Below are 25,917 nucleotides of genomic sequence, written 5' to 3' on the forward strand. Positions count from 1 at the left end.
TCTCCAGCCGCCCCTGACCTCTGTGCCGACCTCCCCCAGCGTAGCCAACCACCTCCTCAAATCCACAATCGGATGTCCTCCTGGAGTTTCAAACTTAACATTTCCAAAGCCAAACTGGTCTTCCCTCCCAACCCATTCTGACTGTTGTCCTCTCCAACTCAATGAGCAGTCGCTCAACTTTCCAGTTTGCACAAACCCAAAACCGGAGTCCCCACTGCTGCCTCTCCTGCTCTCACACGCCCTCCGCACCCCCGATCTGTTGGAGATCCCATTGGCTGGACCTTCACACGCCCCCAAGACCCACCTCTTCCCACCAACCCCACCTCGCAACTGCCACTCTGGTCCAAGTCGCCACCACCTCTTGTCTGGATTATCTTAATCGACTTCTCGGCTTCTGCCTTTGCCCTCCCAGGGTTTTCCCAACCCAGCGGCCGAAGTCATCCTTTTATTTTTTATTATTATTTTTATTTTTTTGGCCGCTCTGTGCCGGCATGCGGGATGCGGGATCTTAGTTCCCCAACTGGGGATCGAACCGTGCCCCTTGCATCGGGAGTGCGGAGTCTTAACCACTGGACCACCAGGGAAGCCCCTAAAGTCATCCTTTTAAAACAGAAGTCGGGTTATGGCATCCCTTTGCTCGTTACTTCCCTGTGGCCCCCGGCTCGTTTGGAATAAGGCTCGGAGCCTTTGCAACGACTCAGCGGTCTGTGGACAGTCCTACGTGTCTTCTCTGACCTCATTCTACTGCCCTGACGGGCCTCCCAGGCCCGTCCCCCTCAGGGCCTTGGCCTGGTCAGTAGGTCCCACTCATCCCGTGAGAAGATCTCTGTCCTCTTTCCTGCTTTGCTCAAAAGTTGCCTTCTCAGTGAGCTCTGCTCTGACGAACCTATTTAGGCTGTGCCCAGGTCGCAGCCCTCCTACCCTCTGTGCTTGCTTTATTTTTCTCCAGGTCACTTGTTACTTTCCAACATATTATCTACTTCCCTTATTTAGTTTATTGTCATTTTTCCCATCTGGTATGGAATCTCTTTGTCTTATTATTATTTTTATTGTTGCTGTATTCCCAGCATTTAGACGTGTGCCTAGCATATACTGTTAAAAAATATTTGTTAAATAAGTAAATCTTTGATTTCAAAAATAATTTTTCTCCAGATATCGTATACTAACGCATACATGTGGAACCTAGAAAAATGGTACAGATGAACCGGTCTGCAGGGCAGAAATAGAGACACAGATGTAGAGAACATGCCTATGGACACCAAGGGGGGAAAGCCACGGGGTGTGTGTGTGGAATGAATTGGGAGATTGGGATTGACATGTAGACACTAATATGTATAAAATGGATAACTCATAAGAACCTGCTGTATAAAAAATAAATTAATAATAATAATTTTTCTCCTGCATTGTTGGCCTTTTTCTTCTTGGTGTGTAAGGGACTCGGATGCTTTTGTCATTTGTGTTACAAATATTTTCCCAGTTTGTTCTTTACCTTTTGATTTTGTTTATGGTATTTTTCCCATGCAGAAATTTGAATTATTATGTAGGCAATGTGCTAATTTTTTAAATTTAGAGTTTCCAGGTTTTATGTCACAGCTTCCCTTTCATATATATTGATATGTGTGTATATATATGTGTGTATATATAGTGTGTGTGTGATGAAATATACACGTAACATAAAATTTACCATTTCACCCACTTTTAAGTGTATAGTTCAGTAGCATTAAGTATATTCACATTTTGTGCAACCATCCACCTCTCGAACTTTTTTTTTTTTTTTCGTGGTACGCGGGCTTCTCACTGTTGTGGCCTCTCCCGTTGCAGAGCACAGGCTCCGGACGCACAGGCTCAGCGGCCATGGCTCACGGGCCCAGCCGCTCCGCGGCGTGTGGGATCTTCCCGGACCGGGGCACGAACCCGTGTCCCCTGCATCGGCAGGCGGACTCCCAACCACTGCGCCACCAGGGAAGGCCCAATCTCTCGAACTTTTTCATCATCACCTTCCCCCCTTCTCCCAGCCCTGGGCAACCACCATACTGCTTTCTGTCTCTATGAGTCTAACTACACTAAGTACTTCTTATAAGTGAAATATACATATTTTTTGACGTTTGGAAATTAATGCACGCTTTCTGGCTTGTTGCTTAGCCAAGACACTCTCGAGATATTTAAATAGGTGCTGGAATTCCCTGGCAGTCCAGTGGTTAGGACTTGGTGTTTTCACTGCCAAGGGCCCGGGTTCAATCCCTGGTGGCGGAACAAAGATCCCACAAGCCTGGCAGTGCAGCCAAAAAAAATAGGTGTTGCTCTGATCCCCCCCCCCCTCCATGCCAACCCCTGCACACCCACTTCGTAATTTATCTCCAGCAGAGATTTACTACTGTCTGCCACTGAGACTTCCAGGAACTCTGCAGCCTCTTCTGCTGCTTCTCAGAGCACCAGCGACCCAACCTCCAGGTGAACTGGATAAAAATGCAGATGCTTGGAGTTTGCTCCAGACCTAGTGACCCTCCGTCCACACCTGGTGGGGCTGAGGAATCGGCATTTTATCAAGGTGCTCAGATGTGATCGCCTGCTAGGCACGTCTTCAGAGTTCACGATCAGCAGTGGGTGGCCACTTGATCCAGAAGAGGGCACACTGCAATATAAGCCTGGGCTCTGCATCCCCACCTGGCCTTCGTTACTTATCCTTCTGTGAAATGAGGGTAAGAACTCCTGGAGATGAAGTGAGCATCGCAGGAGATAGCATCTGCGGCTGTGTTTTGTAAACTCTGAAGAATATACACATGTAAGGGCTGTTAGCCTTATCTCGGAGCCTCCCAGTCCTGCTTCTGCAGTCTCATCATCGGGGCCCCTCCCCAGGCCAAGGAATGACAAAAACATCCCATCAGGTTGACGTCATGGTGGGGATGGGGGACACAGGGCCGGGCAGTGGCAAGTCTTCAAGCAAGTGCAGCAAAACGCTTTATTAACTTTTACCAAAAAATTTTCAAACTCCATTCGTGTACATTCTTTTTTTTTTCTCTTAAGTACACCAGCTTATTTATTTATTTTTTTGCAGTAGGCAGGCCTCTCACCGTTGTGGCCTCTCCCGTTGCGGAGCACAGGCTCCGGACGCGCAGGCTCAGCGGCCATGGCTCACGGGCCCAGCCGCTCCGCGGCATGTGGGATCTTCCCGGACCGGGGCACGAACCCGTGTCCCCTGCATCGGCAGGCGGACTCTCAACCACTGCGCTGCCAGGGAAGCCCTATTTTTTTTTTAATTGAGATATAGCTGACTTACAATGTTGTGTTAGTTTCAGGTGTACAGCAAAGTGATTCAGTTATACCTACATATATATATTCTTTTTCAGATTCTTTTCCCTTATAAATTATAGCAAGACATTGAGTATAGTTCCCTGTGCTATCATGTACATTCTTGTTTGTATCTTGTAAGGTGGGTGTAATTATCCTCATTTTACTGATGAGAAAACTGAAGGTTTTCATGGAAGTGAGAGTTCACGGAAGAAAGAAGCCAAGCTTCAAGTCCTGTGACATTTGGCCAAATCACCTGATCCCTCAGTTTCCTCGTCTCTAAAGTGGGGTCACAGCTGGATTATCTCAATGGTTATGATGGGTATTTGCTAAGATAGGGCATGTGCCTGGCTTGACACTGGGTGCACCTCCACAGCCCCTGCTCCAGGTTCTGTGCTCTACCCTTATGCTCAGGGACCTCAGGGAGATCTAAAAACGCAGATGGATGAAGACAGATGGGGTGGCTGCTGGCATCCAGGCATGTGCTGCCCCAGGAATAACTAGGCAAGGAGCTAAGAGTCTTCTGCTGAGAATATTGAAATATCTGTTGACCCGTAGCAGGCTTCTCCTGGGTCCGTTGGTCAGACAGTCCAGGGTAGCTTCAGGACTGGGAAGGCACGGGGCGGGGGCGGAGGGGGGCACCAAACCCAGTCTGGAGTTCCCACCATCTGCTCTTCCCAAAGATGACTCTGATTGGTAGAGAGTAGAATTCAGTGGGCAAAGTTGTGGGCCATCCTTGGGAACGTCTGCCCAGGTAACTTCACCTGACACGGCCAGGGGCAGAGAGCTTCCCTGGCTGAAGGTGGACGCACAAGCTCGCCTGGCGCCTGACACTGCTGGAGGCCAGAAGTTGGTGAGCAGCTGCTGAAATGCCCGGAGGTCAGGCCCGGGGCCACCTCACTCCTGTGCCTCCCCTTGGAAAACCCCGTCTCCACCATTCATCCCTTCAATGTTTATCGAGCACCTGCTATGTGCCAGGTGCCAGGAGCCACCAAGCTAAGTAAAATACTCTCGGGAATAAATAAGACAGTAACAATTCTAAAGAGAATAAAAAGGAAAAATGTCTTACAATTACTGAGACTTCGCTGTTTGCCAGGCTCTAGGAGTTCACTCATGTAATCCTCACAGCACTTCTCTAAGGGATGGAGGAATGAAGGGACTTGGGAACCCAAACTGATGGGGACAGGAGATTATCAAGACAGGCTTTTTTTGGAAGAGACAGAAATGCAGCTGGGGGAAACAGAAGGGCTTTCTAGCAGACAGACAGCAAGTGAAGAGGCACAGAGGTGGGAAGTGTGTGTGTGTGTGTGTGTGTGTGTGTGTGTGTGTGTGTGTGTGTGTGTGTGTGTGTTGGAAAGGTTGATGCCACATACGAAGGGCCTTTGCAGTGGCAACCCCATAGGGGCGGTTATGCAGGGAGATGAGAAATAATCTGTCGTGTGTTCTGATTCCTCTGGGTGGAATACGGGGAGGACCTGCAGGGGGCGCTCCTGGGTGCTAGCTGGATGCTTCTGCAGTGGCCTCTGGACAGAGGGCCAATTCAGAGATTTATGAGGCAGGATCTTGGGACTCTGGTGGCTGTTGCCGAGACAGAGACCAGTTTATCAGCCTTCGGGCCTCTCTGTGGGCAAGCACCTCAAATGCAGCCTGTTGGGGTCTCATCCTTGTCTCTTGAGCAGATCCCTCCTGGGCTCCCCTCCACTGTCCTCTCCTGCTCCAAGGGACCCAGGGCCCAGCTAACCTTCTTGCCCTCTCCACTCCCATGGTGCTGTCCAGGCATGTCTGGATGATCCATTTTCTATCTTAAGCACAGCCACTCACACCCCTTGTAAGGCTGAGATAAAGGCTATGACCTCCTGAACACCTCGGATTAAGAGCTCCTGAAAGACCCCTCGCATTGGCCCATCTTATTGGCCCAGGCAGTTGTTCACACCAATGGGTGGTTTATCAAGGAAATTTGGACATAAAGGAGCAAAACAACGATGGTATTAACGGGCTTTCCATCATTTATTCAGAAAAAAGAGAAGGACACACGACATTCCCAAAATGAATCCTTGGGGTTGGACTCAGATAAATCTGTGATTCACATTCTGGCTTTGCCATGTGTGGCCTTGGGCCGGGCACTTAACCTACTTCCCTGAACCTTTGTTTCTTTATTTGTGTGTGAGGATGAAATAATGCCCGTGATGTGTGCAACACAGAGCCTGGCGTATGATAAGTGATCGATAAAGGGTAGCTATTGTTATTAATGTTTTTACCTCAACTAAGTCATTTTGTGGAAGTAACTATGTTTCAAAATGGTCAGCTGATCTACCTGACTCAACACTGGAAAGAAAATATTATTTATTAACAAGTATTGAGAAGTAGTGAAATTTCATTCGCAGATACTTTTTTTCTGGACATCTTGGAAGGCACCATGGATGAAAGAGATTCACTAAGGGACCTCTCTGGTGACACAGTGGTAAGAATCCGCCTGCCAATGCAGGGGACAGGGGTTTGAGCTCTGGTCCAGGAAGATCCCACATGCTGTGGAGCAACTAAGCCCGTGCGTCACAGCTACTGAGCCTGTGCTCTGGAGCCCTCAAGCCACAACTACTGAGCTCGCATGCCACAGCTACTGAAGCCCAGGCATCTAGAGCCTGTGCTCCACAACAAGAGAAGCCACCAGAATGAGAAGTCCGCACACTGCAACGAAGAGTAATCCCCACTCGCCGCAACTAGAGAAAGCCCGTGCAGAGCAATGAAGATACATCACAGCCAAAAAAATTTAAAATATAAATAAATAAATTTATTTTAAAAAATAGCATAGTTTTAAAAAAAAAGGAGATCCACTAAGGATTGTAACAGATAAAGGAGATGGGAACACACAGGCAAGAAAGCATTTTACAACTGATGAAGAGATAGATCTTTAAAGATCTGTGAGTCTGTTTGTTTTCTTATATTCACGCATTTGTATATTTTTGAGATTCCACATATAAGTGATAACATACGGTATTTGTTTTTCTCTGTCTGACTTATTTCACTAAGCATAATACCCTCCAGGTCCATCCATGTTGTTGAAAATGGCAAATTTCATTCTTTTTTACGGCTGAGTAATATTCCATTGTATCCATATACACACACACCACACAGACATAGGGAACAAACTAGTGGCTACCCGTGGGGAGAGGACGGGGGGAGTGGCAAGAGGCAGAAGTAAGGGATTAAGAGGTACAAACTGTTATGTATAAAATAGATGAGCTACAAGGATGTAGTGTACAGCGCAAGGAGTATAGCCAACATTGTATAATAACTAAATGGAGCCTAATCTATAAAAATATTGAATCACTATGCTGTACACCTGAAGTCAACGATAATATTGTAGATCAACTGTACTTCAATAAAGAGATAAAGATCATTTGCAAAATTGTTCAACCTCACCATAGATCAAAAAGGCTATACTATCAAACTAACAGACATTTTTCTCATTCTTTCTTTCAGTCTTCCTCTCTCTTTCCTTCCTCCCTTCCTTCTTTTCTTTCCCTTTCTTCCTTCCTCTTTCTTTTTTCTCTCTTTTATTCTTTCTTTCATTCTTTTTTTCATTCTTTCTTTTTCTTTCTTAATCAGGATAGTGAGGATGACAAGAATATCATGAATTAGACACACTCATAAATGGCTAGGGGTAGTCAAAAGGAGTGCATCCCTCTTTTTTCCTTCTTTCCTTTCTTTTCTTCCTTTTCCTCCACCTTCCCTCCCTTCCTTTCTGATCTAATGTTTTATAATGGAAAATTTCAAACATACACAAAAGTAGAGAGAGTGGGATAATGAACTTCCACACACCCATCACCCAGGTCAACTTTTATTTTGTCACTAAAATTGTTTCACTGATTATTCTTCATCCTACTAATGCTGTTTCTTTTGCTGGAGCATTTTAAAGTAAATTTTAGATAGCATCTCTCCTGTAAATATTTCAAAATGAAGTATCTCTAACATAATCAAAATGCCATGATCACACCTAACAAAATTAGTAATGATCCCTTAATATTAAAAATACACCTTTTTAGACATAGAGAACAAACTTGTGGTTGTCAAGAGGTTGGGGGAGTGGGGAGGGATGGATTGGGAGTTTGGGATTAGCAGTGCAAACTATTATATATAGGATGGATAAACAACAAGTTCCTACTGTAGAGCCCAGGGAACTATATTCAGTATCCTGTGATAAACCATAATGGAAAAGAATATGAAAAAAGATGTATATATATGTATAATGGAATCACTTTGCTGTACAGCAGAAATTAACACAACATTGTAATCAACTATACTTCAATAAAATTTCAAAAATACACCTGTTTAGAAAGCGGTTCGGTAATATGTATCAAGAACCTATTCATACACTTTGACCCAGTAGCTTTATCTCTCTCTTTTTCTACCTAATTGGAGAAAAAAGTTTATTCTGCAGCCTTATTTGTAAGAGAAAATACATCATTGGAAACTCAGATGTTGAACAACAGTAATTATGGTATGTTCATTCAATAATATTTATAAGGTTTTAAGGTTGAGTAGCACTGTTTATAGTTAATGCAACAATTACGTATTCAGTGTATGATTTGTAAATATGCCTGTAAATAAGTAAAATATACATATAAAAGATCTCACAGAGCACGAACTATATCATAGACGCTGTGTTCACTCAAAGATATGACCATTATTAATACTTCTTACAGATGAGGAAAATTGCTGTTCAGAGAGATGAAATAACTTTCTAGAATCCCCTTCCCCTGGTACGTTGTAAATGTAGGTGTGGGTGGAACTCCAGTTTTGTCTGACTCCACAGCCCAAAGATTTAACTGTTACCCTGCCACCCTGGGCGTCAAAATGTCAACAGAAGTTGTCACTGACTGAGCAGTGTGATTATACGCAGTTTCTTTTTCTTCTTCAAACCTTTCTTCACGTTACAACATTTTCTAATGCAAGTATTATGAATTTTCTATTAGAGAAAAATACATTCAGGTTACACACTTAAATGTTTATATTTAAAACTCGAGAGAGAACGTATTTGAAGCATGTGTTAGATAAAGCTCCGTAAATTGATGAGAAAAAAGATAACTCAAGGGAGAAAGATCCAATAGCTAATGATATAAAAAAGATCCTTGGGCTTCCCTGGTGGCGCAGTGGTTGGGAGTCCGCCTGCCGAGGCAAGGGATACGGGTTCGTGCCCCGGTCCGGGAAGATCCCACATGCCGCGGAGCGGCTGGGCCCGTGAGCCATGGCCGCTGAGCCTGCGTGTCTGGAGCCTGTGCTCCGCAACGGGAGGGGCCGCAACAGTGAGAGGCCCGCGTACCGCAAAAAAAAAAAAAAAAGCACACACACAAATAGATTATCTGGACAGGATTCAATAAATAGTGTATACAAAACACAGGGCACACCAAAGGCTCTCAAAAAATCCTTGTCTCCTTCCTCCGTGAGGATATTCACCTCTACATCTTTATTTCCCTTTCTTTCTTTTTTTTCTTCTGAAGTATAGTTGATTTACAATATTTCAGGTGTACAGCAAAGTGATTCAGTTATACACACACACACACATATTCTTTTTCAGATTCTTTTCCATTTTAGGTTATTACAAGGTATTGAATATAGTTCCCTGTGCTATACAGTAGGTCCTTGTTGTTTATTATATATATATTTAGTAGTGTGTATCTGTTAATCCCAAATTCCCAATTCATCCCCCCCCCTTTCCCTTGGGTAACCATGAATTGTTTTCTGTGTCTGTGAGTCTATTTCTGTTCTGTAAAGTTCATTTGTATCTTTTCTTTTTTTCGATTCCACGTATAAGTGATATCATATGATATTCGTCTTTCTCTGTCGGACTTACTTCACTTAGTATGATAATCTCTAGGTCCATCCATGTTGCTGCAAGTCATCTTTATTTCCTTACTGATAAAATACATATTCACAGACTGGATGGGAAACTAAAGGAGAAAGACACGCACAATGCTCTGGTATGTTGTAGGAGCTTAATTATTGCAACCTTCGTTCATCTGAGAGAAACTCCTCTTGGCTTTCCCTGAAGGGAAAGCTGAGCCCCAAGTTTCTGTCTATGCAAATTCTGCATGTTAATATTGTTAAATCACAGGAGGAAATTCTTCTCCCAAACCAGAAGCCCTCGAGTTCCTCCAGGCTGATATTAAAGGGATTACAATCCATTTCCTTCCTAATTCGGCTAATGCGCTCTGGGAAGCCCTCAGGCCGAGGATTAAAGCATTTACGCCTTTAATTAGGAGCAAACCTTCCCCGAGAGCCTGAAGCACAAACAGCAAGTCGACACTACAAAGGCTCCTCCTAGAGCGGTGGGGACATTGATCCCCCTCCGGGAGCCAGGAGCCTCGGAGGGCTTAGCAAACGCTGCTTTTCCCAAACCGGGTATCTGAGCCGGGAAGGCCCTCAGCAGAAATAGAAACCCCTTCGCGCGAAGAACAAACAAACAAAAGCAGATCCTCGGAGTCCATCGGAATCGGAAGCATCTTCGGGAGGTGGGGGGGACGCTGGAGGCTCTTCTAGATTTTCCCTGTGCGCTCACAACCGGGTCATTAGCTTTCAAGTGGACGGCTCTGAAAATTAAGTCGTGTTTGTGCATCAGAGAGGTCTGTCCCCACATGGATGCCTTCACCAGCCCTCCAAACAGGGTCTCCAAGGGCAGTGCCGTGACCGTCTGCTTCAGAGTCCCCCGGGATGCGCATTAAAACCCAGATTTCTGCTGCCACCTTCTGTGTCAGAATCTCTGGGAGAGGGAGCTAACCTGGGAATCTGCCTTTTAGCAAGCTTCATGGGTAATTCTTAGGATTCTCATGCTCCTCTGGAAGGAAATCCTGGCTGGGCTACCCCCCAGCTCTTCGTAGAGGAGAGAGCTGAGGCCCAGAGGCTTCCAGGGACTTGTACAAGGGCAGACGGCCAATCGGCTGGCCTGGGATTGGTACACAGTGGTGGCTGTGCACAGTACCTGAGTAAAGAAGCCAAAAGAGCCAGGGAAATTGTTAAACTGGGATAAGAATGCAGGACCTTCAGCTTCATACACGACTGCCTTAGGTGAGCGAGGCATGTGTTAGACGCTGTGTGTGTGTGTGTGTGTGTGTTGTGTGTATAGTAGTAGGAAGGGCGTGTTGTTGGAGTGATGATAAAAGATGACAAACTCAAGGTTCCTGCCGTCTAGCACTTTATAACCTGGTCAGGGGAGGAAGGAGGAAGAAGGAACCAGCACATGTAGGGGTTCAGAGGCAGGACCATCTGGTACAGAGCGGGGCCTGAAGACATGGCAGAGATGTGGCCATGGGACCCAGTCTTAAATGAAGAGCCTCCTTTTGCCCAAATCTGGCTTTTCTCTGAAGATTCAGCCACTCTCTGACCTCTGGTGGGAACCACTTCCTGTCCGCTCGTGCTTGCCCACATCCCTTTTCTCTGAACGTTTATGACATTCCAGCAGACATCTGTCACTTAATTGATACCATTTCCATTAGTCATGCTTTTTTTTTTTTTTTTTTTTTTTGCGGTACGCGGGCCTCTCACTGCTGTGGCCTCTCCCGTTGTGGAGCACAGGCTCCGGACGCGCAGGCTCAGCGGCCATGGCTCAAAGGCCCAGCCGCTCCGCGGCATATGGGATCTTCCCGGACCGGGGCACGAACCGCGTCCCCTGCATCGGCAGGCGGACTCTCAACCACTGCACCACCAGGGAAGCCCAGTTATGCATTATTTACTTCCTCAAAAGGTTTGAACTGCCTTTTGCCTCTCGACGTTCTCTCAGCCTTCCAGACCAGACCTGTGGATGCTGGATCCTCCACAACGCTCTTTGGTTGTTTGGGGGATTTTTCAAGGTCAAGCTGGAAGAGCAGGCTGGGGCAGGACACTGAAGGCCCACAACGCTAAAGAGTGTGGACTTTCAGACGGGAGGCCAAGTGCAAAGAGTTTAAAGGTCAGATGACTTCGCATTTGATCCCAGCTCTACCACTTACTGGCCTTGTGTCCTTGGGTAAGTTCCTTATATCCTCGAGTGGTCAGCTGAGGGTTGAAAATGCCTGGCTGGCGGGAGGAAGGAGTAAAATGCTGTGCTGGGCCCGCTCAGCGCGATGCCTGACGCATAGTACAAAGAGGGATGTACTCAATGAATGAGAGTGAGTGTGGAACCCGCCACTCAACAGTAACACGATGAAAGGGACTTTTTAAGGAGACCAGCGTGGACGCGCGCGCAGCCAGACAGGGAATGGGACACAGCACTAGAAATGACAACAGCTGGAGGCTCTACAGTCAGCCAGACTGGACAGAGAATTGGCTGGACAGTTGGGGATGCTGGTAACAACAGAGCACGTCCTCTGTGCTGGTTACTGTCCTGACGGCATCACCATAACCCTACAACACAGATCCTTTTTATTCCCCGCCCCCATTCTGTAAATGAGGAAAATGAGGCGCAGAAGGGTTAAGTGACTTGCTTAGGGTCTCACGTGGCTAATAAGTGGCAGAGGCAGGATTCCAGCCCCAGCTGCCTGGGACCAGAGTCTACGTTCTCCATTACAGGGCCGTATGGCCTCTCCACACCTGAAGAGAAAGAGAATGGGGTTCTAAAGAGGGCAACCTCTATGCTGCAGTTCAGGAGATGGTATTCTTTTCAATGTCCTGAAATTGCCTAAGAAAGTGAAAAGCGGCCCCTGGTCTGGGGGCTGGTACCCACGGCTGGGCTGTGGTGTCCTCCTGTTAAACGTGAAGAGTTTCACACAACACACACATCGGACAAGACTCCTGTGACCACAATGGATCAAGACAGAAACAAGACCACTCTGTCATTATGTTTCAACACAGACAAAGCAAGAACACTGTCCAGGACACAAAAATGACCAAACATCTCCATCCTGGCTAATGAGTGACTCCTGTCTTTTAGTCTCAACTTAATCCTCCTGCCTGATAGACAAGAATTATCAAGATACCCAATCATAGAGTTACACCTGCTTCCTGACAGTGTCCAATCTGGAGCAAAGCTCCGCTTCCTTGGACCCTCCCTCAAATCACCTAACACAAGCCCAAATTCTATGATCAATACTTCCCGACACCCCATTCTGACAGCTCCCCCTTGTGTGTCTTCTCCCTCTTTGCAATTGGACACGAGCCCAATTTGTCCAATCCCAAGAGGGTTCCTGATGGTCTTTGGATGGAAGTCACTGACAAGTCATTGGAAATTCCAGTGTTTCAGTATCCAAGCTGTTCCCCAGACGGTCTCTCCCAGTCAGAAGCGGGATCTTGGTCAGGCTGTACCATGGTTGGGATTCTCAGAAAGAATCGCTATAATCGTCTTCGTGTTTCCCTAATCTCGGTAGAAACGGGAAAGAATTCTCCGTTAAAGTGAGGGTGAAATGTTCAGATCAATATCAATGAATTGTTAGGGAGCATCAATACTAGAACATGCAGCAATGTCTACCATGGTGACTAGCAGAAAGAGCTCAGACTGCAATTCTTTTTTTTTTTTTTTTTTGCGGTACACAGGCCTCTCACTGTTGTGGCCTCTCCCGTTGCTGAGCACAGGCTCCAGACGCGCAGGCTCAGCGGCCATGGCTCACGGGCCCAGCCGCTCCGCAGCATGTGGGATCCTCCCGGACCGGGGCACGAACCCGTGTCCCCTGCATTGGCAGGCAGACTCTCAACCACTGCACCACCAGGGAAGCCCAGCAATTCTTAATTTGTTTAATTTATTGTTATTTCAGCAGTGCTCAAATCATTTAAAAAAATTCATCCAGATGATTGGCTTCTATTCTATTAACATAAGAGTCAAATTATGAGATATAGGTGAAAAATGAGGTATTCAGTGCGCTCATAGCATACATTTTCCCCAGTAATGAAGCTTACTATTCTAAGAATTAAATATTATAAAAATCAACCTGTGTAATATTTAAAAATTTTTTCTTACGTTTAACACAGGATTAGGCATTTCTCAGAATACCAATACACAAATGACTAATAAACACATCACTGCAAATCAGAGGAGTGCAAATAAACATGAAGTTTTCTACCTATCAGAGTGCCAGAAAAAGTTTTAAGTATCATCTCCAGTAGTGGCATGAGGAAACAGGTACTTCTTCACACACTATCGTCATGAGTATAAACTACCATAACTTTTTCGAAGACTATTAGAGGTACCTCCCAGAAGTTTAAATGGTCATACACTTTGACCTAGCAATTACACTTCTAGATGTTGATCTCACATCAATGATCGCTCAGATGTGCCAAGATAGGCATGGCTTGGTTCATTATGGAATTGCTTGAAATGGCAAAAAACCTGCAACAAATGAAATCTACGTTGGCAGGGACTGATTAAATAAATATGGATACATCCACATTGGAGTACTAGTACGTCTTTAAAGGAAGTACGACAGACCTTCAGATGAATTGAAATGGAAGGACGTTCATGTCTATGAGAAGGAGATATCATTTCTGTGCAGATACTAAAGAATAATTTTGATACCCTTAGAGATGGCTCGATAAAATCCTTTTGCCCAAAGGCCTGGAAATGCAATGGAAAATTATACCTCTCAGGGTCTCTTTCCCATAATACATCTAAGACGTATCTTACGAGGGCTTAGTAACTATTGATTATTGTGATGTTGATGATGATGGTGAAGATAGAAATGGTGACGATTCTATGCCCCCAAAGAATTAGAAGACTATTATCCCTAAAAGATCTTACTTTGCCTAACAGTTACTTCTGTGAGGCAACAAATTAGCAGTGCTTATTTTGTTTCCTTGTACCTCTGTCAACTTTCCTAAATTCCTTCAAATGCTTTTTGGGCCATGGGTCTGGGGTCAGTGGTGGGTCGGGCCATTAGATGTTGAAAGGGCAAGGTGATCAGTAAGTCACACTCCCATCCCCTCCCTGCCTGACCTGGCACTGGCGGCGTAATCTGTGAGAGGATCTGCCTTTGTGCCATCACATTGGAATGAGGTGCCGAGCGGAGCATCTTCCCAAGGAATTGTGTTGACAGATTAGTCAGTCACCTTGAGGTCAGCCCCCTCATACTTCATAACGCAAACCTGGCAGCGAGAGGTTGGGGAAAAGACTGACTTTTTTGATCACAGACACTTTCAAGATAAGTTGGTGCATCTTAAAGTGTGGTCTTTGGACCGTCACAAGTAATTACTAAGAATACAGTCTCAAGACCCCATTCCCTACCTCCAAATCAGAATTTGATGGGGGAAGCTGGAGTCAGGCATGGGGGCCAGCATGTTAAACAAGCACTCAAGGAGATTCCTTTGTGCCCTGAAGCTTGGGGACAACTGAGGAAGACCTTGGTGATATTTTAGGCACGTCTTTCAGGATCCCATGATGACTGATTATATCTTTGCGTGAAGCATTTTTGCAACGTCAAGTAAACTTATGTCTCCATGACTCTGGTATAGAGAATAATTAGAAATAAACGAAGCTTTCTTCTGGCAACATCAGGCAGAAGACAACTCCAAAAACAACATTAGGAAGAGAAATAAGAAAATTTCGGGCTTCCCTGGTGGCACAGTGGTTGGGAGTCCGCCTGCCGATGCAGGGGACACGGGTTCGTGCCCCGGTCCGGGAGGGTCCCACATGCCACGGAGCGGCTGGGCCCGTGAGCCATGGCCGCTGAGCCTGCGCGTCCGGAGCCTGTGCTCCGCAACGGGAGAGGCCACAACAGTGAGAGGCCCGCGTACCGCAAAAAAAAAAAAAAAAAAAAAGAAAATTTCAAGGCGTAGTGTGTAGATACATGCCATTTACTGATAGTTAGCAAACATTTATTAAACAGCTCAGATATATAGATAGATAGATATAAGAATTTATCGAAAAAAATTTTAAAACTTGAAAAAAATTACCCTTAGTTCCGAGATTTCCTCTCTATTTATATTTATTTGTAACATATCATAGACACAGCCTCCAAGCCCTCAGTGATGACTTTTCATTCTTCCAGGCTTCACGTACCAGAAAGCCCCAGGCAGGGAAGGCCTTCTCCCAGCTCCAGAATAGCGTGTCTGAAGCATCCGTCGACTGCCCGTGTAGACGGCCCCTGCTCATTGAGGTCAGTAGCACCTGGCTCTACCTCTCAAAGCCCCAATGTGCCTGAGACACCAGCCCAGCTCCTGACTTCCATCAGACTTGAGCACAGGTTTTCCTCTCTGTCCCTCTCCATCCAGGTCAGGCATGATTCTAGGTCCCTGCAAGGTCCGTCCCACAGCCCAGCCTCAGCGTTGCACCAGCCCCTCCACAGTGACGTCCTCCTCTCCTCCGCGTCAGCTTCAAGGTTCCATCTGTCTTCTCTCACCCCTTCGAAACCTTAAACACCGATACTGCACCCCAACCATGAACTCAATGCCTTCAGGCTTTCTCCTCCTTTGAAAACCACTGCACTTTCCGTCAATTCCACGGCAGTCCTCACCCATGTCATTTTCAGCCTCCTCCTGTTTCTGTCTCTCCCCTCCCGGCCTCACCCCCATGGCCCATCACTACAGCCACTCTCTTATGCTCTAGCTCCCTCACCAAGGTCACCTATTGCAATGGCTCAACAAAATCCAATTATATTTATTTATTTATTGCTATTTATTTATGACAAACATTCCACATCTGCGATCCTCTTCAGTCAGAAGTTCTTCGAGAGGATGCCTTTGGCCTTGGCCAGTCAAAGAATGGAGTCATCTGACTTCCCCCACCCTGTGAAGGCCCACGCAGATAGTGTAGGTTTTAAACTGGCTGTTGAACCTGCTTGTCACCTTGTCAACCTCGGCCACGTTCACCTGGATGGACGCTTGGTCCTTGGCGCCGATGATGCGGTTGCTGGCAGAGCATTTTCGCTGCAGGTACAGATCCACAAACTCGCCGGTGTCCTTCTGCATGCTGACGGCGCATCTGGTGGCACCATGAGGACCGTGAGAGCAGAAACCAAAATCCAAATTTTAGACCTCCACACCCCCATCCAAGATTTCCGGGTGTCTCTGTTAGGATGTCCGGCAGACACCCCCAACTCAGCGTATCCACACCGAGAGTACTTCTCCCTCAGCGATCCCAGCCATAGCTAGTACCACTCTGGTATTAACAGCAGTAGTGATGACAATGATATTCACAGCTAAACGTATCTTGGATGCTACAACAGGCATTGTAACCCTATTAATAGCACTTTCACCCTTGCAATAAGCCCTCTCTTATAGATGAAATGACTGAGGCTCAGAGAATTTGTGTAATTTATCCAGACCTAAGTGGGTGACTCAAACCTAGACTCATCTGATCTCTACAAAATCGTCACCGGTCCCCTAAACCAGAAACCTGAGAGTTGGTTCAGTGCCTCTTCCTGCCTCTTCCCACATCCCTAGGTCCTACTGTTTCTACCTCATTCCTTCCTGCCCACCCCTCCATCTGCCCGTCTCTCTCCATCCTCATAATACTTCTTGGTCCTCATCATCAGCTCTTTACGTCTGGATTGCTGAAGAAACCTCTAGTTTCGATCTCTCCATCTACCCTCCGCTCCGCTGTCCCAGGACATTTCCTGAAGCCTAAATCTGTGTGCTTTCCAACAGGCTTCTTGGCAAGAGAAATCATGATAGGGCCAGCTCAGAGCTATGACACTCCAAGACACATTGTCCACGTATAACCCCCATACACGTTTACTTATTTATTATCAGTCGATGACTTGACAAATAGAGATGAAGAGACGATAAAGAGTCCAGCAGAACCTGAGCATAAAACAGAGATGAAGACACAGTCCTTAAGAACTGCCTGGGGAACTTCACAGAAATTCTGGTGCCTGGACATCACTCACCCCCAGAGAATTTGATTCAGGGAGACTGGAGAAGGGCCAGGGGACTTGCACTTTGAACATTATTCTGTTGCAGGGGCTTCCCGAACTGCATTTAGTGAAACAGTGACACTGAAGAGGCACCTTCCAGAGGCAATGACAATGCGGGGAAATAAGGCCAACGCAGGGCCCTTCGGGAACCCAGAGGAGGGACTCAGAACTCAGAATAATTGTGCGAGGGGGATGGTGAGGGTGACAAAGTCTTCCTGGAGGAGCTGAGCCCTAGGATGGCAGGTGGGGTGTGGGAGCAGAAAGGGTCTCCCCTTCACACACACACACACATACACACCTCAGCAGGTAAGCTAGTCTTTGCTGAATCATCGCCCTTATTTGAGGCTGTCTTTGGTGTTCATCTGAGCCGAATTGAACTGATGAGGAAAAGTTGCGGGGTCTACATGGGGCCAATGGCTGGCCAAGGCTGAACCTAGAATAGCTTAGCTTCTGACACTTGATGACAGGGTGGATGTTGTGGAAGGGAAATGGGCCAACTACCCAGACACTTGTTTTCTTGGCCTGTTTGCCACTGACTAGCTGTGTCACTCTGGGCAGCTCATTTAATCTTTCAGAGGGCAGGAGAGAAGTAGAAGCAACAGGACCTAGTGATGAGAGAGGGAGAGAGAGAGACATCATTGGTACCGGGGACCTGTTTCCCCCATGACACAGACTTCTAGAAGGCAAGAAGCCCTCATCCTTATATTCTCCATTATATCCCTAGGGTCAGACTATACTAGGTTTCCCCCCGCCCAAGAAAAAGCAAAAAACTAACATCAAAATAATAATATTAGGGCTTCCCTGGTGGCGCAGTGGTTGAGAGTCCGCCTGCCGATGCAGCGGACGCGGGTTCGTGCCCCGGTCCGGGAAGATCCCACGTGCTGCGGAGCGGCTGGGCCCGTGAGCCATGGCCGCTGAGCCTGCGCGTCCGGAGCCTGTGCTCCGCAGCGGGAGAGGCCACAGCAGTGAGAGGCCCGCGTACCGCAAAAAAATAATAATAATAAAATAAAATAATAATAATATTAGGACCCGTGGTAAATTTCTCCCTCAATCCTCAGAATCAGGAATAACTTTCTTCAGGAAAACAAGCCAGACTTGTTTTATTCTTATGATTTTTAAATTTATGTTATTGAAGTATAGTCGATTTCCAATGCTGTGTTAATTTCTACTGTACAGTGAAGTGACTCAGTTTTATATATATATATGTATTCTTTTCCATTATGGTCTATCATAGGATATTGAATATAGTTCCCTGTGCTCTACAGTAGGACCTTGCTGTTTATCCAAAACCAGACTTGTTTTAAGTTTCACGGACACTGCAAACCCTGTGGCCGCGCTTAACTCTCGTTTTCTTCCTACCCCTTAGCACAACCTGAAATTACCTTTGCTGGAGTATTTATTTATTTGCTGGGCTTGGTGCCCCAGTGCCCGGCTCAGAGATAAGGAGAGACTGTGCCTCTTTTCTTCTCGCACATGTTGCATGGCTGCCAGCTCTGCATCCCATCCGCAGGCTGGGGGCCATCTCTACCCTGGCTTCATCATTTCCTATTCTTATTTTCCCTACTTAGTATTTTGTATCTTGTTGTGTTGTCTGTGTTTTTGAAAATCACCCTGAATCCTTCTGGAATAAGGCCAGGTACAAACAAGTATATTATTAATGATGAGCATTCTCTCTCAGAGACCAATGAACTCCTTTATTCAAGTCATTCCTTTGTTAGTGTCTGTTACATACGGCTCACCCTGCTAGGGGGTGGGCAACAGACACTGAACAAGCAAAGAAAGACAATTGTTACCACGTAGAATTAGTGCGAGGGAGGATATAAGCAGGAAAACAGGGAAGGAGGGCAGTGTTTTTACAGGAAGGTGCAGGCAAGGCCTCTGAGGAGGGGACGCTTAAGCAGGGATCCGGAGGACAAGACGATGTCGGGGAGGTCATCCCAGGTGAGCAGCACAGAGAAACAAGCTGTGTGGGTTTTGGGAGGGACAGAAGGATGGTGTGTGAGAGGGAGGGGAAAGGTAGCAAGGGAAGGCAGGGGAAAGGCAGCAGGCCGGCCAGGCGGGGACGGCCTTGCCAGCCAGGAACGCAGATGTTGGTCTCAGTGCAATGGGAAAGCCCCGCTTGTACCTGGAAGTGACAGGTTCTGTTTCTAAAAGGTTACATCAATACCATGGAATACCACTCAGAATACAAAGGAACAACTATTCATACACGCAATGACTTGGATGGATCCCAAGGGTATTATGCTGAGTGAAAAAGGAAAGCTGATCTCGAAGGGTCACATACGGCATGATTCCATTCATAGAACATTATCAAAATGACGTGATAGAGATGGAGTTATAGACAATTACAGAGTGGTTGCCAGGGGTTAGGGGGAGAAGACTGGGTGTGACGATAAAGCACAGCACAAGGAAGATCTTGTGGTGATGGACCTGTTCTATATCTTAATTGTGGTGGTGGTTACATGAATCTACACGTGGTAGAGTTACACGGACTGACACCCACCCATCCACTCACACACACGTCCCACACTCAAATGGGTGCTGGTCTGGGACTTCCCTGGCAGTGGTGGTGGTTACATGAATCTACACGTGGTAGAGTTACACCCACCCACCCACTCACACACACATCCCATACTCAAATGGGTGCCGGTCTGGGACTTCCCTGGCAGTCACTTCAGGAGGCCCGGGTTCGATGCCTTGTTGGGGAACTAAGATCCCACATGCCGTGCGGAGAGGCCAAAAATTTAAAAAATAATGATAAAATAAAATTAAAAAAAAAAACAAATGAGTGCAGGCCAAACTAGTGAAATCTTGATAAACTCCATGGATGACATCCATGTCAATTTCCTGGTATTGATCGCACAATAGGTTACACAAGATGTTAACACTGAGGCAACTGGATGAAGGGTACTCGAGAGAACTCTCTGTACTATTTTTGCAACTTCCTGTGACTCTGCAATCATTTCAGATAAACAGTTTTTTTAAAAAGTTTATGGTCTTTGTGTGGGAAGAAAGAGTGGATGTAAGCGGTCCAGCTATCCCTAAAGACTTGACGGAGGTGGGACAGAGTAGTGACAGGGGAGGTATGGGGCTTGGAGGGAAGGGAGAGAACTTTTGAGGCTGCTGATGGAATGGGTCTAGGGGTGGAGGAAAGGGAGGAAAAGAGAGTCAAGAATAACCCTCAGGTCTTGGACCTCGGTAACTGGATGGATGGTGGTACCAGCAATTACTGAAACGGTGGAAAAGGGAGGAAGACTCGGCTGTGCGTGTAGCGCAACTTTTTCCTTAGTTCATTGTGAAAAAGTTCATAAAGAAAAATGCTTAAAATGTACACAGACAATTTAACAAATTATTCTAACATATGTATGTAATCTCTACCCAGATCAAGAAATAGAACCCTGCAGACGACTCACCCCACCAACGTTCTTCCTGATCAGATGCCCCTCCCCGCAGAGGTAACTGATATCCTGATTTTTAGAGTATTGCCCCCTTGATTTTCTTTCCAGTTTATCCCCCGCAGTACACATCAGCCAAGTTCCGTTTGAATTGCCATGAGAATGTCTGAATACAAAGAACTCTCAACTTCTAATGCCTTCGGAGGGCTTTGGAATGTGGCCAAGTCTTCACATCCTTTAAAGCTATTTCCTTTTTGAGGCTGGAAGGAGGAGAGCCATCCATGACAACATCACGTATGCTTCAAAATTATAAATACTTAAAGGAGATGGTGAGATGGGAGCTCCCTGGTGGTCTAGTGGTTAGGACATGGTGCTTTCACTGCCGTGGCTCCGAGTTCAATCCCTGGTCAGGGAAGTAAGATGCTGCAAGCCACGCAGCGTGGCCAAAAAAATAAAAATAATAAAGATGGTGAGAGTTTCAGGGCTTGCTGCAACGCTATTTCCTTTGCTACTTGTGAAGTCTTAAATGTCAAGTTAATTTCCAGAAAAATAACATGACTCAATAGATCAGAGGGTGTGCAAAGATCTGTTTCTGCAGAAGTGTGAGTTCTTTTAGTTCTCAGGACCAGGAGATGTGAACAGCTAAAATTACATGCTCTCCTCCCCTGACTGCCCTGGGACAGTTCTGACAGCATTGATCTCATTGGAATGACAAGGCCCACCCATGTGGCCAAATGAAGGGCTCTGCCTAGGTAAGGCATTTACACTGATATTGCCACTAATAACCATAAAGATAGGGTTGTTGGGCTGCTGGTGTCACAAAGCCCAGGTCCCCTAGTGTTAACTCAGAGGACACTGTTGGGCCAGAGAGGCAAAGCAGGTTCTCTCTGGCTGCAGAACAGGGTGGGGAATCTAACCTGTAATTCTTTTTTTTTTTTTTTTAACATCTTTATTGGAGTATCATTGCTTTACAATGGTGTGTTAGTTTCTGCTGTATAACAAAGTGAATCAGCTATACATATACATATGTCCCCGTATCTCCTCCCTCTTGCATCTCCCTCCCACTCTCCCTATCTCACCCCTCTAGGTGGTCACAAAGCACCGAGCTGATCTCCCTGTGCTATGCGGCTGCTTCCCACTAGCTAGCTATTTTACGTTTGGTAGTGTACATATGTCCATGCCACTCTCTCACTTTGTCCCAGCTTACCCTTCCCCCGCCCCATGACCTGTACTTCTGAGGCAACTCCTACAAAAGTTCCTTCAGACAGTGCCTTAGGCCAACCATACCCTGAAGTGAGGCCCTTACCTAAATGCCACAGGTTATCTTTTTCCTCAAAGACTTTCTCACCGCAGCTGCTTAAAGCATCGCTCTTCTCTAGTTTCCTCCAAGCACGCTGCTTCTTGGAAGCCCTTCTGTGTTTATCATCCTTCATCAATGTTACTCTGCAGGATCCAGAGTCCCTTGTATTTATGTCTCACAATCCACAGGCTTGAACCCACGTAGTAATACCAGAGCCCCCCAGTAACTAGAAGCCAGACATTGAATAATCTATTACTGTGCTGATGAATCATGGCCTATGTGCACAAATATTGAGCACAAATGTCTTGTGTACATGTTTTTATGTGCCCATGCGTAGAAGATGCTAAACAAACCTAAGATATCCCTGTTCTGTGTCCATTTTGTACATTTTGTGAGCTCTGAGTAATCTAGGGACAGATTCCTGGGTCAAGGGATTTGCTCGCTCTCCGCTTCCCGCCACGTTAAAAGCAGGGGGACTTGGGGACCCCAAGGCAAGTGGAGGGCACATAGGACTCATTTGAGCCAACAGGGACCCGGACTGGGAGTGGAGTGGGTACACTGGGGATGCTCGGAGATAAATCTACCTCTCTCCTTCTCTAGCTGTCTAAACTTGGACAGCTTTCTCAAACTTTCTGTGCCCAGATTCCTCATTTTGTAAAATAGCAATATAGTTACTAGCACCTAATCTACAAGTATTTTGTTTTTCTATTTTTTGGCCTTGCCACGCAGCTTGTGGGGTCTTCTTTCCCCAACCAGGGATTGAACCTGAGCCGTGGCAGTGAAAGCGCCAAGTCCTAACGACGGGACGGCCAGGGAATTCCCTGTAGGTACTTTATAAGAGCTAATTCAGATAAAAAATTCAGCACAGGGCCAGACACGCAGTAAGCACTTCTTAACTCATGCCATGTAATATCTATCATTTACTTTGGGGTGCCAGACACTTTGCAAAACATCCTGCAAGGCTCACTTCCTTTCGTCCTCACGACAGCCTTGGGAGGGAGCTCCCATTATCAAGCCCATCCTACAGAGGAGGACATGAAGGCTTAACTTGCCCTGGGAATTCTCTGGCTGTCCAGTGGTTAGGACTCTGCATTTTCATCGCGGTGGCCCGGATTCAATCCCAGGTCAGGGAACTAAGATCCCGCAAGCCGGCCAAAAAAAAAAAAAAAAAAAAAGTAACTTGCCCTAAGTTGCACAGCTAAAGAACTGAGGCACTGAGTATCAAACCCAGGCTGACTTTGCCACTCTGCTTCGTGGCCTCCAGCACCACTACTGAATTCAGTTCAGTTACTGGCTTCTGGCAGGTGTTGTCGGTCCCAGCTCTGTGCTGGCCCGGGGCACTGCTCCAGCCCTCAGCTGAGAAAGCCAACAGTGAGGCTCATTTCCAAGAGTGCCGATGGAAGTGCTCATTCTAGCAAGGACATTTATATTTTACCTACCACTGTTCTACCTAAAACAACTGGTAATGCCCAGCTCAATAGACCCTGGAGCTCAAGGGCAATATCAATGGGGAAATTCCTGGCTGCTTCTGCACATGGTTCTTCTCTCTCCTGCCCCACAGAGACCACAGCAGACATCTGTGAGCGTTTTTTTTCTGAGCCAGAAACCGTGTTAAGGATTGGGAATTTGGGGGACTTCCCTGGTGGTGCAGTAGTTAAGATTCCATGATTCCAATGCAGGGGGCCTGGGTTCGATCCCTGGTCGGGGAACTAAGATCCTGCATGCCATGTGGCATGGCCAAAAAGAAAGATCGGGAGTTTGGGATTAGCAGATGCAAACTCGCAGTTATAGAATGGATAAACAACAAAGTCCTGTATAACACAGGGAACTATATTCCATACCCCGTGATAAACCATAATAGAAAAGAATAGGAAAAAGATTATATGTATACATATATGTATAACTGAATCACTTTGCTGTACAGCAGAAATTAACACAATGTAAATCAACTATACTTCAATAAAATAATTTTTTTAAAAAAACCAAGAATCCACATGCACTGTCCATTTAATCCTCCCGGTGTTCTCATATGAAAACCAGCTATTATTATCCTAGTAAGGTCAAGTCCAGGTCCAGAATCACACAACAGTAACAGAGGCAGGATCTAAACCCAACTCTCTAGGTTTTGATCAGTGTGCTGTAGCATCAGCTGAGAAAAGTGAGTTTGTTCCACATTTTATCACCTTACATGTCAGCAACAACACAAAGCACTTTTATGTTATTTTTTTTCACTTACAACATTATATCCAATGGGTGGGTCAAAATGTGATATGAAAACACAATTCTTATGATCTGAAAATTTACTGATTTTAAAATTAGGGTGCTCTGATGAACTCTAATACAAGGATGATTAACAGTCAATTTTAACTACATTTCCCCTGAATAGGTAACAAAAACCTATGTGAATTTTTTTTTTTTTTTACGGCTGCGTTGGGTCTTTGTTGCTGTGTGCGGCTTTCTCTAGTTGCGGTGAGGGGTGGGGGCTACTCTTCATTGCAGTGCGCGGGCTTCTCATTGCAGTGGTTTCTCTTGTTGTGGAGCACGGGCTGTAGGTGCGCAGGCTTCAGTAGTTGTGGCACGTGGGCTCAGTAGTTGTGGCTCACGGGCACTAGAGTGTAGGCTCAGTAGTTGTGGTGCACGGGTTTAGTTGCTCTGCGGCACGTGGGATCTTCTCAGACCAGGGCTCGAACCTGTGTCCTCTGCATTGGCAGGCAGATTCTTAAGCACTGCGCCACCAGGGAAGTCCCTGAAGTGTTTTTAAAAGTTCAATGTTTAATGCAACAGTCAGTGCCTCCACACCTTTTTTTTTTTTTTTTTTTTTGATAATCTGATGAAAGCCATGGACACTTTCTCCAGAAACGTGGATTTTACATGCCAGAAAAATCATATCTGTGCCGTCAAGGAGTTCTCAGAGCCCCTGAGGCTCATCCTTTCACCCCAATGATAAGAGTTGTTCTACGGGTTTACAAACGGGGAAATCCTTTGTGAAGCAAATGTTGTTCCTCTGACTTGCATTTTATAACTCTCTCTCTCTTTCTCTCTCTCTCTGTCTCTCCCTCTGTACACACACACATCACAGTATATTCACTCATGAACTGTCGACCGTCATGTTTATTTATCATCAGAGTAGTTTTCCCTTTTTTATATTCTGTGTTGCAAACAAATGTTACCATAACAAGCGCTTGAATCTCCCAAAACACGAATTAAGCAAAATTTTAGCTACGTCATTTGGCTAAACTGATACTGCAACTAATGTGCAGATCTTTCATTTTCAACCTGATTTTGTCTTTGAATTGGTTTGTAGGTTTCTTGCAAAATGTCAATATGTTCAGTATTGCTATAGCCCTAGAATTATAGAACCAGATCGATTTGAGGGAGCAGTTGGGGGATAGTTTCCACCCTTGCTGCAGAAGTAGCCCACTTGTTCACCTAAGAGATACGAACTGTTGACAATATAGTCATCTCTTTTGGTTACTACTTGCAGGGGACTTTGGGTTTAAAAGTACTTCACACACTTCACTTACAGCATGATATTTAATGGGTGGGGCAAAATTTGATGTGAGAGCACAACTCTTATGATCTCCAAATTTACCAGACTTGCATTTATAATTATGGCGCTAATTGATGAACTATAATATGGTATAATATGGTGTGACTCTGAGATTATGCTGTGGTTATAATCTTTACCCAAGGTCACTTAAAAAGCGATCGTGCACTGCCTATTCCATGTATATTATCGCTAATCCTCACGACGATCCTGTAATGGATCAGAATGCCAAATTTACAGATGAAGAAACTGAGGACCAGAGAATTTAAGGACCTTGCCCAAGATCACACAGCTAGGAAGCGACCCATGATTTGTTTGGCTTAAAAGCCCACTTTTTTTCAGCTACCACATTGCCTCTCTGGCTTTGGCTTCAATTTGGACCTGGACCCGTGTTTACAGGGTATCTCTCCTTGCAAGTAGAAATGTTCTTTTTATCGTTAAACAGGGCTGGCTTTACTGAAACTCCTTATGTCCCTAAAACTTGAAATTGACACAAAGGGGATCCTCCAGGGGAACTAGCAGAGAATTTTTTAGGTTGATGTCTTTAACATTGCCACACAATCTGTTTATTTTTAG

The 25,917-nt window shown here is 45.8% G+C and overlaps 1 protein-coding gene and 1 pseudogene across 1 annotated transcript in view; one reads left to right on the plus strand and one right to left on the minus strand.

The window, feature by feature from the left end:
- The window catches only part of EIF2AK3 (eukaryotic translation initiation factor 2 alpha kinase 3), a 101,485-nt gene extending 80,977 nt beyond the window's left edge, over positions 1 to 20,508 (plus strand). The window contains exon 16 of the mRNA XM_060309252.1: positions 20,482 to 20,508. Within this exon, the coding sequence (XP_060165235.1) occupies positions 20,482 to 20,493 (12 nt within the window). The 3' untranslated portion in view covers positions 20,494 to 20,508. The remainder of the gene's footprint in view (positions 1 to 20,481) is intronic.
- Positions 15,900 to 16,152, minus strand: LOC115842561 (small ribosomal subunit protein eS21 pseudogene; annotated as a pseudogene).
- Positions 20,509 to 25,917: the final 5,409 nt, after the last annotated feature.

This window comes from Globicephala melas, chromosome 12 (genome assembly GCF_963455315.2).
Source record: "Globicephala melas chromosome 12, mGloMel1.2, whole genome shotgun sequence".
In the NCBI taxonomy this organism is placed as follows: Eukaryota; Metazoa; Chordata; class Mammalia; order Artiodactyla; family Delphinidae; genus Globicephala; species Globicephala melas.